Raw genomic sequence first — 16904 nt, forward strand, 5'->3', positions numbered from 1 at the left:
CACGCTCATTTTCCCATCTAAATACTATCCTGTCTCCATTCTTCAAGGTCAATGCCAGGGGAGTCTAAAACTGGCATAGTGGGTGCATTCTCTTGAATTCAAATTGTTGAGTCAGACTTACTTTCCTGTACAGGAAACACAGCTGATACTTGGTGCAAATGAAACAGGAGAGATCCCAACGTACAATGGTTTGTTACATTTTTTTCAGGTTACAACCCTGTGACAGTGATATACATTTGATTAAAAAAAATACATTGGATTCTGAATTTTACTGTTTTCCCAAGCTACTAATATGCAGCATATTATTTTATAAGATTGGGCAACAGTGGTGAGCCTTGGTTTGATTTCAAGCCACACACATGTAGGTAAAACTCCAGTACTGTAGAGTGTTCTATGTGCTAACCTGTGATATCCAGTATGTTAGATATATTATTTGCTTTTTAAAAATAAATGTGTATTCATTGTACATGGAACTGTTTTGCAGGAGAACATTTTCATGCAGTATGTATTGTACAGTGAGCATGTCCCCCACCCAAAACCTCTTTGTTGTGGTTTTTCAACCATCTCCTTACTCCTCTTTTTCCCTAGATAGTTTCATGTCCACTTTCCATCATATATACACGTGCGATTTTATGTATCTATATAAATTCTAGGAGCCAAATATGGAAGAAAAGCCTGTGGTGTTTGTCTTTCTGCAAGTGGCTTAATTTCCTGCAATGGCATGACTTTTATTCTTTGTGATTAGAACTGTTCCAGTGTGTATATGAACCACCTTTTCCTATCCATTCCTCTGTGACTGGACACCAAGCTTGGTGCCATAACTCAGAGACTGAGTAGTTCTGCAATAAATATTTGTGTGCCAGCATCTCCATTGTGTTGGCTTGAGGTTCTTCTGCTAGATACCCAGGAGTGGTATAACTGGGGCTTACTGTAGATCTCTTGATTTGAAAGACCTGATACTGATTTCCATAGTAGCTGGACTACTTTATATTACCACCAGAAGAGTAGAAAGGTGCCCTTTTGTTCACCCCCTTATCAGTGTTTGCTGTTATTTGCTTTCTTAATGATTGCTTTTCTGACTGGGTGAGATGGAATCTCAAAGCCGTTTTGATGTGTACATTCTCTGATGACTGGTGAGAAGGAACATCATGTGTTTATCGACCATTTGTGTTTTATCTTTTGAAAACTGTTCACTTGTTAAAACCAGCTTGGTTATGGACCCTTTCATGGGTTCTCAAATTAAGTACACAAGTGTTTTGTGGTGAATCTTTGCATTTATGTTCATCAGGGAGAGTGGTCTATCCTTTCTTCTTTTTTCTCATGTCTTTTTCTGGATATCAGCATAACACTGGCTTCACTACAGTTTGGTAGCTTTCCCTTTTCTCTCCATTGTCTAGTTTGAGAAGCAAATATGTTAGTTCTTGAAAGATCTGTTAGAATTCATCAGGGAATCCATTTAGACCTGGCCTTTTATAGTTGGGAATGTTTTTTTTTAATTAAAACATCAGTCTTGCTGGTTACAGATCCATCTTTAATTGTTTGTCTCAGTTTAATTTTGATGGGTCATGTGTGCTAGAAATTCATCCATTTCTTTTGGGTTTTCCTATTTTGTGGAAAATGTTTTTAAGATATGTTTCCAAAGACAAAAACTTAATTTTATTAACTTTAATTTTCCCTTTCTCTTTGGGTATGTTTGGCTGAGGATTTGCCAATCTTAATTTGTCTTTAAAAAAAATAAGTCTTAGTTTCATTGATTCTCCGTATTGTCTTTTTCCTTTCCATTTCATTAATTTCTTCCCCAATCTTAATGATTTCTTTTCATCCACTGATCAGGGAGTTGCCCTATGATGCACTACTATTTTAGAGCTATCTGATTTTTTTAATGTTTGTGTGTGTGTGTGTGTGTGTGTGTGTGTGTGTGTGTGTGTGTGTGTAAATGCATGCCACATGTATGCAGATGCCCACAGAGGCCAGAAGAGGAGGGCATATACCCTGGAGCTGTAGTTATAGGTACCTATGTGCTACCAACAGGAGTAGCAGAAACTGAACCCAGTTTCTCTGTAAAAATAGAAAGCAATCTTAACCATTGAACCATCCGCTCCCCGCTTTTAATGTAGGCATGTGTAGCTTTTACAAACTAACCTTTTAGGGATGCTTTCTTTGTGGATTTGGGGATGTTAAATCTTCATTTTCATTTATTCCTAGGAATATGTTTATATTCATCTCGATTTCTTCAGTGACTTATACTTCACTCAATAGTATGTTGTTTAAGCTCCATAAATTAGTGAAAGTTTTGTAATTTCTCTTACTGTGATTTCTAGTTTTATTCCATACAGTCAAAAAGAATACAAGAAATTATTTCAACATTCCTATAGTTCTAAGACTTGTTTTGTGTCTGTTTGTATGATCTATTTCAGAGAAAGTCCATGTGCTGCTGAGAAGAATGCATTTTTGTAGGTTTTTTATTGTTAATGATGATGAATGTTCTATAGATGTCTGTAGATCCATTTGACCTAAGATGTCATCTGACTGAGATGCTTTTCCTTGGTTTTGTCAGGATGACCTATTTATTAGTGAGAGTGGTGTACTAGAGTAGCATATTTCTGCAATAATGTTGCCTGTATATCTTTCTGTCTAGAAGTACTTAGTTTTATGAATTTGAGTGCCCCCAGGTTCAATGGATACATGCTTTGATTTGTAACGTCATCTTGATGGTCAGTTCCCTTAATAAGAGACTTTCTTCTGACTGATCCTTATTTCCTCAGGTACTAGAACCTCAGCACCTGTTTATTTCCTAGTTCTGCTTACAGGGAATATCTTTTTTCTGATCTTTCTCTCTACAGTTACAACCCTCTTTGATGGTAAGGTTCATTGCTTGGATGGAACATGCAGATTCTGCTTTTACATCTAATCTAATTGCATTTTAATGTCATTTTTGAGATCATTAATATTCATAGTTATTAAGAAATATGTGCTATTTACTGTCACTTTGTAGTGTTTGATGTTTTCCAAGTCCTCCTCTGCTCAACAACTGTTCTGACATGGTTTATTCTTTCCTGTAGCCTCATGGATGTGTTTGTCTTTGTATTCAGCATGAAGCATTTCTTCAAATATTCTCTAGTTGACTTAGTAACCAATTTTTTCTTTTGCCTTCAATTACAACAGCTAGTTTTTCTGGGTATAGTAGTCTGGGTTTGTTGTTGTCTTTTGGAGCTTGAAATAACATCATTCAAAGTCCTCCTCACTTTAAAGGTTTTGTTTTGGTTTGCTTTGTCTTGATTTGTTTTTGTTGGAGAAATCTTCTGTACCTGGAGGGGCCTTCTTTCCCTAAATTTGGGAAAATTTCTACTGTGATTTTATTGAAACTATTTTCTGTAGATGAAAGTTTCTTTCCCGCCAGATCCCACAGCCATCTTGCCCAAATAAACACACGAAAACTATATTAATTACTGAACTGTCAGCCCACAACTAGGGCTTCTTATTGGCTTGCTCTGTCTTAATTATTAACCCATTTCTATAAATCTATGCATTTCCACATGGTCTTATCTTACCAGAGAAGGGTCCGAATCTGCTACTCCGTTGTGGTCTACATGGCGACTCCTTGCAGCACCTCTCTGCCTATCTTTCCCAGAATTCTCCTCATCTCCTTGCCCGGCCTATCTTCCTGCCTTTATCAGCCAAACAGTGTTTTATTCATCAACCAATAAGAGAAACACATGTACCAAAGGATATCCCCCATCAATTTTCTATGTCTTTTCTGACAAATTCTTACCCTTCTTCTATGCCCATTATTCATAAATTTGCTCTTTTCGTAATGTCCTAAAGATTGGATCCCTTAGAACTGGAGTTAGCATCAGTTGTAAGTCACTTGACTAGAAATCAAACTCAGATCCTCTGGAAGAGCAGCACCCAGTCTTATCCACTGAGTCATGTCTCAGCTCTGGGGAGGGTTTTATTGAGTTTTTTCCACTTAGCTCCTTGAATTTTTCATTTCCAATATTTTATTTTAGTTTTTCTTCAATATTTCTATCTCTTGATTGAATGGCTTTTCATATCCTATATTGGCTTCCTTTTGTCATTCAAGTGTTTGTAACCTCTGGAAATTCACTCAAGAGTTTCTGTCCTCTTCCATTTCTTTGTACAGCTCATACTTATTCTTTTTCATTCTTCATCTGGGATTCTGTCCCATTCACTCTCATTGGAGGTGAAATCTTAGATTCTCATGCTTCTTGCTTACTTCATTTAGATATATTGAAATAGATAGGTCACTGATAGGGTTTGTTTTTTTAACCAACCTTCTTTCAGGAGAAGTATTTGCAAATTTCCAGGAAGACTGGGTTGTAGTAGAAGTGAGGTGTCATTTTCCTCTATTGGACTGTTATGTAGGACAACAGGCTACTTCCTCATTGCTGCCCTGTGAGAAGAACACTATCTTCAAGCATAATCATTATCAAAGGGTTGGCCCACTATGAAAATACAGTAATAGCAAACAATTCCTCTGAGGACTTGCCCTATGATTTACCCAGGATAAAGAAAATTCAGATTTTCAGGCCCCACACTGGCAAAATCAATGAGAACTATAATGAAAGAGTCTGTGTTCTTGGTAAGTGCCTTAATTTCCAAGTTCTACTAGAGTAAAGGAGATTGAGTTCTCTTTCACTAGTGTATCTTTAAGTGCTCCATCCATTCAGTGAGTATCCCCAAAGTCTTCTTTCCATGTAAAGAACTCTGTAGATTACCCGAGATCACCTCAAAAATAGCAGAGAATTAAATTCCTGCAATAGTTGCTAATGTATGAAAAACTGAGTATCCTTAAAATATCAAGCATATATGAGTTAAAATATAGAAACACAAAATACTAAAAAGCTGTTCTCTTACAAATGCTAACTCCGACTTTGCAATTCTGGCCACATGTCTCTTGCTCTGTGTGCCTGCCTTCTGCTGAAGGAAGGAAAGACTAGGAAGATGAAAATACCTTGGCAAGCAGAAAGAAGGTAAAAACCAATTACCAAAGGGCTTGGTTATTTGAAGATTGTACTATTTAAAAGGAAATTTCTACAAAATACATGTTATGACCTCTAGAAGAATAAGCAGGTTTGTACTGTTTCTGTTAGTCAAAAATCCCTCCCAGCCATCCAGATTTTACTTCTTTCACCTTTTGGTTTCTCCACTGCTCTCCGTATGTGTGTCATGGGGGGAACAGAAGACGGAAAGGAGTGAAGCTAAGTAAAAATGAGAAAGAGTAGGAGCAGGGATTCCTGTGGCTCCACTCTGACCTCACATGTCCACTCAGTGTGACAAGGACACCATCCCAGACAGAGCAGTTGGTACAAAGCCACAGTTGTTTATCATGAGCAGCAGATCAGCTATAACAGTCACTGGAAATGACAGGAAGAAGTTCAAAGAGGACAGCAGGAGTGCAGGGGTCCCCTCCACAATGGCCCATGTTGCCCCATGATGTCACCGTTGAGAAGGTAACCAGCATGATAGTCACTTGTGCTAAAGGGGAAGAATCTTCAGTGAAATAAACATGGAGGCCACTGTACCTCAGTGACCCCTGTGCTGTAAGAACAGCTTGTCTACAACCAGTTCTCCCACCACTACTTAGACTGCAGGCTTTCCCACCTCTAATGCCCACAGACCTCTGCCTCTCTCCCAATACCATTCATGGTAACCGTGACAGTAATAGATGACATTGCTATCCCTTCCCAACAGCCAGCTCTGTACTCAGCATGTCCCCTGCTGAAGGATCCTTGGACCCCAAGGTTTCATAAAGAAGTATGACAGGTGTGTGAATATTATGGTTTGGGTTTATTTATTTATTTGTTTGTTTATTTATTGGTTTTTCGAGACAGGGTTTCTCTGTGGCTTTGGAGGCTGTCCTGGAACTAGCTCTTGTAGACCAGGCTGGTCTCGAACTCACAGAGATCCACCTGACTCTGCCTCCTGAGTGCTGGGATTAAAGATGAGCGCCATCATTGCCTGGCTGACACGTACATTTTAGTAACACCTGCTGGAGGGGCAATATTGTCTGTGAAGCCACCCTTGCCCATAACAGTCCACCTAGACCCAGATGGTGTCCCAGTGGAAGCCTCACTAAAGCCATTTTATAAAAGAAAAGAAAGAAAAAAGAACAAGCAAGCAATGACAAAGCTTAAGTAACTACACCATTTGAACTCGTTTGACAAACTTACTGCAACAAAGGCTACAGTGATGGCCAATGCTAGCTGTCAAAATCCAGAATTATCTGTTAAATGGGCCTTTGGGCATGTTTGTAGGGGTTATTATGACTAGGTTAACTTAAGAACAGCACCATTCCCTGGGCAAGGTTTCTTGGAACAGACAAGGGTATAGAAAGGACCTGGGTAGTAGCAGCATATACTTATTCAGTGCAGTATGACCAGCTGTCTCAAGCTCCTGTGTGACTGTGACTTCCCCAAAGCGACGGACTATAACCTCGGAGCTAAAAATAAACTCTCCCCTTAACTTGCTTTTGTCAGAGCATTTTATCACAGAAGTAAGGAAACTCAGATAACCACATATAGTGCATTCCTGAAAATAGAGAGAGGCAAGAGAGCAATCATGAGAGACAAATAACCAGGAAAGGGCACCAAGCCCATGATGTTAAGTCACTGCACTATATATGGCAAAAATGTGACAACTTAAAATAGACCACTTGTAAAAGCAGAGTTAAATATAGGAGCTGCTAAAGGAACACTGCAAATAGCATCATGTCAGTCACGGACACGTCTATCAGTTTCGGCGGCAGCAAGGAAATACCACCTACAAAACAGTCCTGTGTTTCAGAGAGCTGCCGTGCCACCGGTTTCCCCACACTGCTTCTGAACAGAAGAAACATGACCAAATGAGCCTCGGCTGCCCTGCCCACAGTTTCACAAGGCCCTGTGGCCTACAAGATCAAGACTGCAGGCACTCCTAAGACATGCTCATCCTCTCAGCAGTAGTCCTCTGTAGCTGTGACACAAAAAGCAGCCGTGATTAGAATAAGACTGGGGGTGTTACCTCAGTGGTAGAGCACTTGCCTAGCATGGATGAGTCCCAGGGTTAGATCCACAGTACCACAACAAAAGAAGAAAGAGAAGAGGGAGGGGCGGGAGGGGAGGACGGGGAAAGGGGGTAGAGGGAGGAAGAAACAGCAGCTCCTTCAACATTGTTAAAGACCAATGAGCCACATATTTCCACACTTTATTTATTAACAGATAATAACAATTCCTGTTGCTACTGTGAAATGAATTTATCTTAAAACTTTTTAATAACACTCTGTAGTATTCAATACTTTCCTTAATTCCAATTCCTAAATACTTCTTTGTTAGTTAAAAGAATTGATTAAATGTTTACCGAGAAGTCCAACAAACTGCCAAGTCCAGAAAAGAGAAAATTCCAGTGCCACAAACCTCAAAACCTTATGGACACATGACTGCATTAGTAACTTGTCCTGTTGCTTCAACAAAATGTCTGGCAAATGCAGCTTAAGGAACAAAGATTTATTTTTGATACACACTTCAAAGGTACAGTTCATTATGGAGGGGAGTCCCAGGCTTGAAGCAGCTGGTCACCTTGCCTCCACAGTCACTTGAGTCAGCTGGTTACCTTGCATCCACAGTCGAGAAGCACGGAGTTGGAGATGAGGCTATAATGCAGTAGGAGAACACTTGCCTCATAGGCATGGTTAGAATCAGTCCTCAGTGCTGAAGGAAAAATAATGGGACAAAGGGCAATTATAGTCATTGTGCTTTATTTTTATTTGTTCTGTGATACTAAACTATCTTGTGGTTCTGCACACAGCTAGTGAGGGGTCCTCCTCAATCTAATAATTCAACTAACTCAACTAACTCAATCTAATAATTCTTCATAAATATGCCCAGAAGCTTTCATCTTTAGAGAATGAGGGTTCTGCCAAGTTGATGCTATAAAATATCACAAGTGTACCCCTTACCAATTTGATACCTAATATACCTCGTAGGCAGTAACTATCTGTTCTTTGTCCCTGAGCATTCATAGCCAACTCACAATACAGAATGCATCCATTCCAACTGCAAACATCTACTCATTCTTTAACAGTTTCAACAGCATCTAAAAGTCCAAAGTCTTCTGATACTAAAGACAATGCCTTAACTGTGAACTTCTATAAAGTTACAGATGAGTTCTACTATACGATGGCACAGAATAACCACTCCCATTCCAACACAGAAGAATGGGAGCACAGCAAGAAAAGATCAGATCAAACCAATACCAAAACCCAACAGGCCAAACACCAAATCGTACAGTTCCATGTCCAGCTTCTGGAGCTCTTGATGGAACAGTCTAGGCCCCAAGGGACTTCAGTGGCCCATTTTCTTCAGCTCTGCTGCCTGCCATACACATACCTATCTCTTGAGTCAGCTCTACTCCCAATATTCAATTCTCTTGTCTTCTCCTCCCTAATTCTGGGATTACAAGAACAGGCCACCATACCCAGTTTTGGTTTGTTTAGGCTTTTTTGTTGTTGTTTTGTTTTGTTTTGTTTTTTATGTGGATTCCAGGGATTAAACCTGGGTCCTATTAAAAACAAAATCAAACATACAAAATAGATGACTGGGCAGTGGTGGCACAAGCATTTAATCCCAGCAATCGGGAGGCAGAGGCAGGTAGATCTCTGTGGGTTCGAGGCCAGCCTAGTCTACAAAGTGAGTTCCAGAATAGCCAGGGCAGTTACAGAGAAACCATGTCTCAAAACAAAACAAAACAAAACAAAACAATAACAAAAAAGTGGGAGATGCTCAGGTTCAGGTCCTCCTGTTTGTATAGCAAGCATGTTACCAGTTGTGATACCTCCTGGGCCTGCTGCTTCTTGTCTTAAATACAGTTATGAAACACCTGATCAAAACAACTCTTTTAACGAAAGCATTTAATCAGGGACTGGCTTCCGTTTCCATAGAATCAGTCTATGACCATCGATGTGGGAACATCACTAGGCATGGCACTGGAGACTTTACATCATGACCTGCAGGCAGCAGGCAAAGAAAGGGAGGTGCCAAGCCTGGCATGGGCTTTATGACCCTCAAATCCCACCCCACAATGGAACACCACCTCTTACAAGGGCATACCTTCTCCAGCAAGGCCAAACCTCCCAACCTTTCCTAAACAGTTCACCAACTACAGACTAAGCATGAGAATAACCATTCACATTCAAACCACCACCATGTCTATACAGCTGCAAAACCACTTTCGATGACTAAAGAGGGTATGTCTACGTATGCCAAGAAACAGTTTCAGTAATTAAGGTGGTTTGGGGAAACAAAACGATAATGTGGAGAACGGTATACCACATTTCAGCATATCTATCGCTGGTACAAGTGTGGTCAAATATGACTTGCATGAATATGAATTTACTACAATATTTGATGAACATGGAGAGGCAGGCCACCCCAGACCTCCCACTGGGAACAGAAATTCACACCTGTAGGAAGTCCATGGTGACAATTACTAAACTACCTTTGAGATTCACTGGCTTATTTTAGAGGAACTATTTTTGCCAAGATAGAAAAATGTATCTGCTTGGTTTTCCTTTTTAACTTTCTTGCTATCGGTTTTTTTTTTCTTTTCAGGAGACAACAATGGGTGGTCTCTACAATTCGACAAATACTTTGCTACTTACTACAAACTGACTTCCACGAGTCCCTGGGTGGCAAAATCTTCTGAATGCTGTAAGTAGCCACAGCAGCTGAGTCCCCTCTTTGATGAGTTCATGGTAAGACACCATGCTATTAAATTTTGGATACAGGATTCTTTTTTGAAAGCCAGTTATAGTTTGCTAGTGGCAAACATTTTAAGAAAGAAGGCCTTAATTTGGAATTCTGTTTTTAAGTGCATCCGGAATCAATCAAATCAGGTATTGCAAACAGAATTAGTATCAGTGGTCAGGGTTGCCGTTTTATGTAATGTCCTTTTCTGCCATCACCATAAACTGAAGAGCAGAGCAGCTGCTGGGGTCCTAATGTCTGCAAGTGAAAAAAGCATCTGCGGTTGAAGCCACAGATCTCTGAAAGCCCTATCTCTGCAGCTTGCTATGCACAGTCACCTGCTGAACATGTGCAGATACTGCTCGGGCTACGGAAGGAAGAAAGCCTGAACAGTAGTAGCTTCATCATGTTTAAGGTCAGGAATACTTACCACAATAATTCCTCTTAAATAAATTTTGTCTAGTTAATAAACCATGCTAATATACATGTGTGTTTTGAACCTGTAATTTTCAAAGCTATACTCATAAGCCAAGGGTTAGAGGACTGGAAGACTCTTTTGCTATATTCTTTTCCTTTTTGTTCTACCACAAATTTAAAGTTTAGCTTTTCAGATCATTGGTATTTTTTTGTCTTCACTAATTAAACAGGATTGATAGGCTACCAACAGTCCCCAATGTTAGGGTATGCATATCTCTCCCCGTGAGTCTTAGAGGTGCCAAGCAACCTATGTCAGAATCACACCTGCCTCTCAAAAGAGGGGACCAAATAATTGGATCACTAGAAAGCTAAAAGTTCTGCTGGTGGTGTAGCTCCATGGCAGGACACTCACCTAGCATGTATGAAGCCCCAGGATCAATCTCTAATGTGGCTGAAAAAAATTTAAGCTAAAACCTTTTTTAAAGAAAAAAATTTAAAAGTATAACATTGTTATTAATATAATATAAAATATAAACTAAATGTATTATCTTAAAATATAATTTCATTTTTAATATATTAGTTTTCATTTTGTATATTTTAATTGAATTTTATATTTCACACTATTCAGAAAATTGAATTGAATCTTATATTTTACCACATTCCAAGCATATTTTATCAATTTAAAATTAAGGTATAGTTATTAACAGAAATAAATCAATAACATGTCAACAAGTTTTAAAAGGCAAAAGTTAAATGGAAAATAAAAAGGTAATAGCTCCAAAAAAATTCTATAAGAAAATGCTCAGTTTGGTGTCATGGTACACACCTGCACATATATCAACATAAGAAGCTCAATGGTATAATATTGTAATGACAACACCATAGGAGGATCTGACATCCAAGACCATCCTGGGCCACACAGTGAGAGCCTGTCTCCAAAAACACAGGAAAGAAAGAGGGGAAATGGAGGAAAGGAGAGAACAAATGAAAGAGGAAGAGAAAGAGGAAATGGGGAAGGAAGGAGATCAGGAAAGCTCTTGCTGAGACTTCAGCAGCAGCATCCAAAGCTCAGGTCATTAAGGTCAAGGAGAGAGAGACCTTACCTAACACATGGTTTGTAAAGCAAAAATAATGGTGAGAATGGACTGAATCGGCCAAAGAACCCTGTTTTACCCACTCTGTCACGGTGGGAGAGATTTGTCACAAGTGTAATTACTCAAGAAGCATGACACTACACAATAAATGGTGGACCAAGATCAACACAGAGGTAATTTTTTTTGTCAGCACTTAGAAGACATAGAAGGCTGGATTTTTATTTAGATTACGTTAGAGAGCGTGGGGATTAAAATTGCTAAATTAAACATCTTTTTCAGGCAGTACTTGAAATAAGAGTGCAGGATAAAAATCTTGGGGTGAAACTTAAATTAAGGTTCCTATTTGTTAACACTTTTCTTGTGTCAGATTCTTGGTGGAAATTAACCTGAGAACAGCTCAAAAGCATTCTTAGATACTTGAAAGAATGTGAGAAAGTCACATTTTAAAGTCTTAGGAAGCATCATACGTAGGATCGTCAATACATGAGCAAAGTTTAACTTTGAAGGATGTGAGGGAGAAATTGTTTTCTTGTTGGCTACAAGCATTAACTTGCTGATGCATTAACCTTCTTTTTAACCGAGTTGATATTCTTACACGAACAATTTTTAATAGGATTTTATATTGGCAGGGTGGCGTTGAACCCATAGTCCTTCTAACTCTGCCTCCCAAATGCTGGATCACAGGTGTGTGTGCCACCACATTCCACAGAACAGGTACAACTTTGGGATGTAACAGAATTCAGTTTTTCAGTATTTTAAGACATCCTTTCTTTTCTTTGGGTGAATAATGCCTAAAACTGCACTTGTGAGGTATAGTTGGGCTCTCTCTCTCTCTCTCTCTCTCTATATATATATATATATATATATATATATATATATATATGTATGTAGACTATCTCTCTCTCTCTCTCTCTCTCTGCTCTTTGAGGGGCCCAACACCCATCTCCCAAATAAATCACACAAATAGACTTATTCTTTCTTATGAATGCTTGGCCTTATCTTGTCTTGTTTCTCGACAGCTTTTCTTAAATTATTCCATCTACCTTTTGCCTCTGGACTTTTATCCTTCTCTATTCTGTATACCTTTATTTCTTTCTTACTCTATTGCTGGTTGTGTAGCTAGGTGGCTGGCCCCTGATGTCCTACTCTCCTCTTTTTTCTTGCTCCCCATTCTCTCTTCCCAGCTTTCTCCTCCTGTTTATTCTCTGCCTGCCAGCCCCACCTATCCGTTCTCCTGCTTGGCTATTGGCCATTCAATCAGGTGTGTTAGACAGGCAAAATAATACAGAGTTAAACAAATGAAACATAAAAGAATGCAGCACATCTTTGCATCATTAAAAAAATATCCCACAGCATAAATGAATGTAACATGTCTTAAAATAACATTCCACAACAATGGGATGAATGCTTTTCTGCAGAATGGGATGGAAGTATGCTTTTGACCATCTTGTGGGGCTGGAGTATCTTTCAACACATCTAAAAATCACTGGAGATCTGCAGTTCACATGGCTAAGCAGTTTTATGGCATTTCTATTCCATATAACTTATACAGTATGGTTTCTGCTTGCTATGGAATGGACACTGCCAAGACAGCAAGCGTTCCCCTCTGCATTTACTCCTTCCTGGTGCTGGAAACTGCATGGCAGAAGCTACAGCTGCAAATATTTACTGCCCTGATGTACAAAGGGAACCATTTCTTTTGTTTGTTTGTTTGTTTTGTTTTATTTTTTGTTTTTTTATATATTTGAATTACAAACAAGATTGAATTACATGACAATCCCAGTTCCCTTCTCTCTGGCTTCCTTCCCCTCAACTAAAACCCTACCTATCATATGTCCTTTCTTCTAATCTTCATCTGACTCAACCTTTCTGCTTCCTCATGACCTCTGCATCCTTCCTTTTCTTCAAAGGGAACCATTTCTAACTGTTGTCAATCAGGAATGCGTGTAGCCATGTTCTACCACCTTCTTCAAAGAAACTAAAATTACAGTGCTTTAAGTGATTGCTTACTTTAAAGCAATTGTAGCTCATTTAAAAGACTGCATGGAAAAGCAGAAGTTGCTGTAAGTTCTCTCAATTCCTGAGCTGCACAGGAAAACCCTTTGAAAAGCATGAAAGCACACCATCCATTGCTTTTGGCTCCCTTCTGGCTTGCTTCTGACAAAATGATTTAGTCTTCCACCAAAGGCTTTATTTATTACTTTCGATCCTTACTCTCAAACAGAAGCTTTCAAATGGACATTAAGTTTCCACACCATCACTTCTCCCTTTGGAGACAGAAGAGGAAGATTTTGTTCATTTTGTAGCAAATGAAAGTCAATTGGATATTAAAAAAAAAAAAAATGGGTGGATGGCTCATTTGTTCCTGTACTAGTTCACAAGTCCATCCCACATGGGATTCAGTTCATTATCTCCTATGTCTAGAGAATTTAAAAGATCGTAAGGAAATTTGTTCAGGAAACTCTCCTTTCCCAAACCCAAGTTATTCAGCTTTCCATTGTCATACCAAAGATCTGAGAGGGGGCTGGAAGATTTCTCATTGGTTAAGGACACTGGCTTCTCTTGCAGAAGACTGGAGTTTGGTTTCCAGGACCCATCTCCCTCCCCCTCCCCCACCCCTTTTTCCTCTATCCCCAACCTCTATCCCCATGCTCACAACCCCTGTAACCCCCAGCTGCAAAGGATCTGGTGCCGTCTGGAACAACCATGAACACATGAACACACACAAAAAAAAAATAATAATAATAAATCTTAAAAAATAAGAAAGGAACTCCAGGGAGCCTCTGATGATGGATTAGTATTTTTCCCTGGTGCAAGAAGGGACTTTGAGAGCCCATCCCACGTGAAGGGTTACACTCTGGCCCTGGACACATGGGGAAGGGCCCAGGACCAGCATAGGAAGATTTGGTGGACTTTGCAGAGCCCCCATTGAGGGCCCTACCCTGCCTGGGGAGTGGTGGGTGGATGGGGTGGGGGGGGCTGGGGGTGGGGGAGGAGGGTTGGGGGTGAGGGGAGGGAGAGGGAGAAGGGACTTGAAATAAGCTTGTTCCCTAACTAGAACTAATAAAATAAAAAAAAAAAACAAAAAAAATGAAACTGGAGATAAGTCACTCTAATGAGAAAGGAAATACTGGAAATACAATTTATTTTATGAAACATAAAAAAAAATAAGAAAGGAAAAAGAAAAAGGGTTGGGCTCCTCAATGTGTGTGTTTCCTAATGTTAATGCTAGACTGGTCTGGTCTTGAAGTTAAATTCAGAGCAAACTGTGGAACCTTAATTTACAGCATTCCCCCAAGTGCTTGGGTAAAGCATGATATACTTTTATACTAGTCAATGTTCTCATGGCTCTGCATTTCTTTCTCTTCATTCCCCTCCTCTCCCTGGTCCCTCACGTCATCATTCCTCCCTGCTTCCTCTCTGTTCAGTGGTTGGCTCTGTGCCCATGCCTTGTTTGTGCCGAGATCTAGAACTTGACTGTGATGGAGCCAATTTACGAGCTGTCCCGTCAGTTTCTTCCAATGTGACTGTAATGTAAGTAGCAAAGATTGGCTCATCCTTAAGGCTGGATAGAACTGCAGTGAAACCACCCGGAATGACACCAGGTCAATTCTTAAGATGCATTTGTGTTCAAAGACTGTCTCATCTGTAGATCAGTGATAATGAATTTTTCACAGATGGTTTTAAATACTTTTAAATACTGGTCTCACCTTAAATGACTCCACAAACAACTCTGGAAAGTGTTGACCACTCACCATATTTTATCTAAGCAAAAGATACCATCTATTTCAATTGTTGGGGGGAGCTAAATAAACTACTACCCACAGCTTTCCTCATCACACAGCGTTTTTATTGAATGCTTACTGAAAGAGCTGTTTTAGAGTTTATTACACAGGAAGAAGTTTTCATGTACTCTTGCATACAAGTAGATTTAATTTACTTGAGGAACAAGTAAAATAAATTGGATAAAATATTCCCAGAACTTCACATTTAAATTAATTTCTAAATCACACTTTGACTCAGACATATTAATGCTGTGGTCTTTTCCTATGAAATTCAACCTTACATATAGAAAAGGGAAGGAGTTTTGTAAAAGTGTCTTGCTGGGCACAGTGTTTGTGGTGCTTATTTCTAGTTCTGGTTATTTAAACTCAACCAGACTTCAGCAACACACAAACACATACTTAACATATATTTTGGTCCAGATTTTTTTAAAGAACTCAATGGAAAGTAAAGCTTCTGTACAATTTTTATTGAGTTGGTTGGGTTTAGGGTTTTGTTTGTGTGGGCTCTTTCTCCATATGTTTTAATATCTTGTGACTCTGGCTTTCTGGTTCATGCAGACACAGTAAGAGTAACCCTTGAGTATACAGGTGTTGGCAAGTCTTGCCTTTCTCAAACAACCTGCCAGACAACCCAGATGCTTGGCACACAGGTAAAGGAGCTGCAGCAGAGTTCCATCAAGTTCTCAGAATCTGGGTGTTGCCTGTGGATCTCAGTCTGGGAACACAAAAGTTTGCTCTCCCAAGGAAGTGACAATTCCTGGACAAGAAGGAAGCATCCACTAGTGTACCCCTGCCTCCCATGGCTAATCATAGCAATTAGCTCTGCTAGAGAAAAAGTAATGATTTCCCCCACAGAAACTGAGGGAGGTCCCAAGAAGATTGTCTATGAATTCAGTTCTGACTGGTGAGGGAAATAATAATCACCCCCACTGCTTACATCAAGTGACTGGAAAGTCCAAATGAAAGACTGATGCAGCCAACCTTATTTCTCATTTTCCCACAAGTGATATTGGAATCTATTTGCCAACAATCCAACTAACCCTTTATGAAAGAAAGGAACAGAGAAAGAGTGCTAAAAAGATGGGGGCTAGGGGGAACAGGGTAAATAATTTAATGAAATTATGATTCCATTTAAAAAGAAATGCTCTGATCACATATGTATAGTATATATACATAAATAGATATATATCCATCAGCTTTAACCTAAGAAGGGAGGAAGAAGGGGGAGGAAGGGGAGGGAGGGAGAGAAGGAAGGGGGAGGGAAGGGGGGAGAGACAGAGAGATGAGAAATAGAGAGATGGAGAGTAAAACTAAAGCTAAGGTCATACCCTGCAAGAAACCAAGTGAACAATGAGGTGAGGTGACTTCAGGGTGCCCACCCTGGATTACACATGGATAGAAGAATGAGGAGGCCAGGTCCCAATAAGATGGGAATGATCAACACTTCAGTGTGAGATTTTTTATCTCAATTTCATATTAACAGGTCATTGGGTGGATATTCAACAGGCATTTATAGATGGAGGTATAGTGCTCAGAGGTTTAAATCTGCAACATTTGACTGTTTGTTTTTTAAAAGAAAAAAACATTATTAGACTTGGAGTGTAATATTGCATTTGTTTAGCATGCATGAGTCATCATCAGGACTGTAAACACACACACACAGCAAGTCTGGATACATACATACATACATATATATATATATATATATATATATATATATATATATCAATACACATTGCTGTACAGCATTGTCTTGTACTTTTGATTAAACCGCGTGATTCCAGTTGTCCCTATAGACTCTTCTCTGCAGATCCTGGCTCAGTTTCATAACCTTGCTGCAGTCTATTTGCTCTGTTTGAGAGGGA

At 39.4% G+C, this 16904-nt stretch overlaps 1 protein-coding gene across 6 annotated transcripts in view; it reads left to right on the top strand.

Moving 5' to 3' along the window:
* The window catches only part of Rxfp1 (relaxin family peptide receptor 1), a 119575-nt gene that overhangs the window by 58705 nt on the left and 43966 nt on the right, over window positions 1-16904 (top strand). For 4 of the 6 annotated variants that reach the window (XM_027392910.2, XM_027392909.2, XM_027392908.2 and 1 more), the window contains 2 exons: window positions 9609-9707; window positions 14683-14788. In XM_027392910.2, coding sequence (XP_027248711.1) covers window positions 9609-9707; window positions 14683-14788 — 205 coding nt within the window. The remainder of the gene's footprint in view (window positions 1-9608; window positions 9708-14682; window positions 14789-16904) is intronic. The other 2 variants (XM_027392912.2, XM_035451611.1) reach the window with 1 other exon arrangement.

Source organism: Cricetulus griseus, assembly GCF_003668045.3.
Source record: "Cricetulus griseus strain 17A/GY chromosome 1 unlocalized genomic scaffold, alternate assembly CriGri-PICRH-1.0 chr1_0, whole genome shotgun sequence".
In the NCBI taxonomy this organism is placed as follows: Eukaryota; Metazoa; Chordata; class Mammalia; order Rodentia; family Cricetidae; genus Cricetulus; species Cricetulus griseus.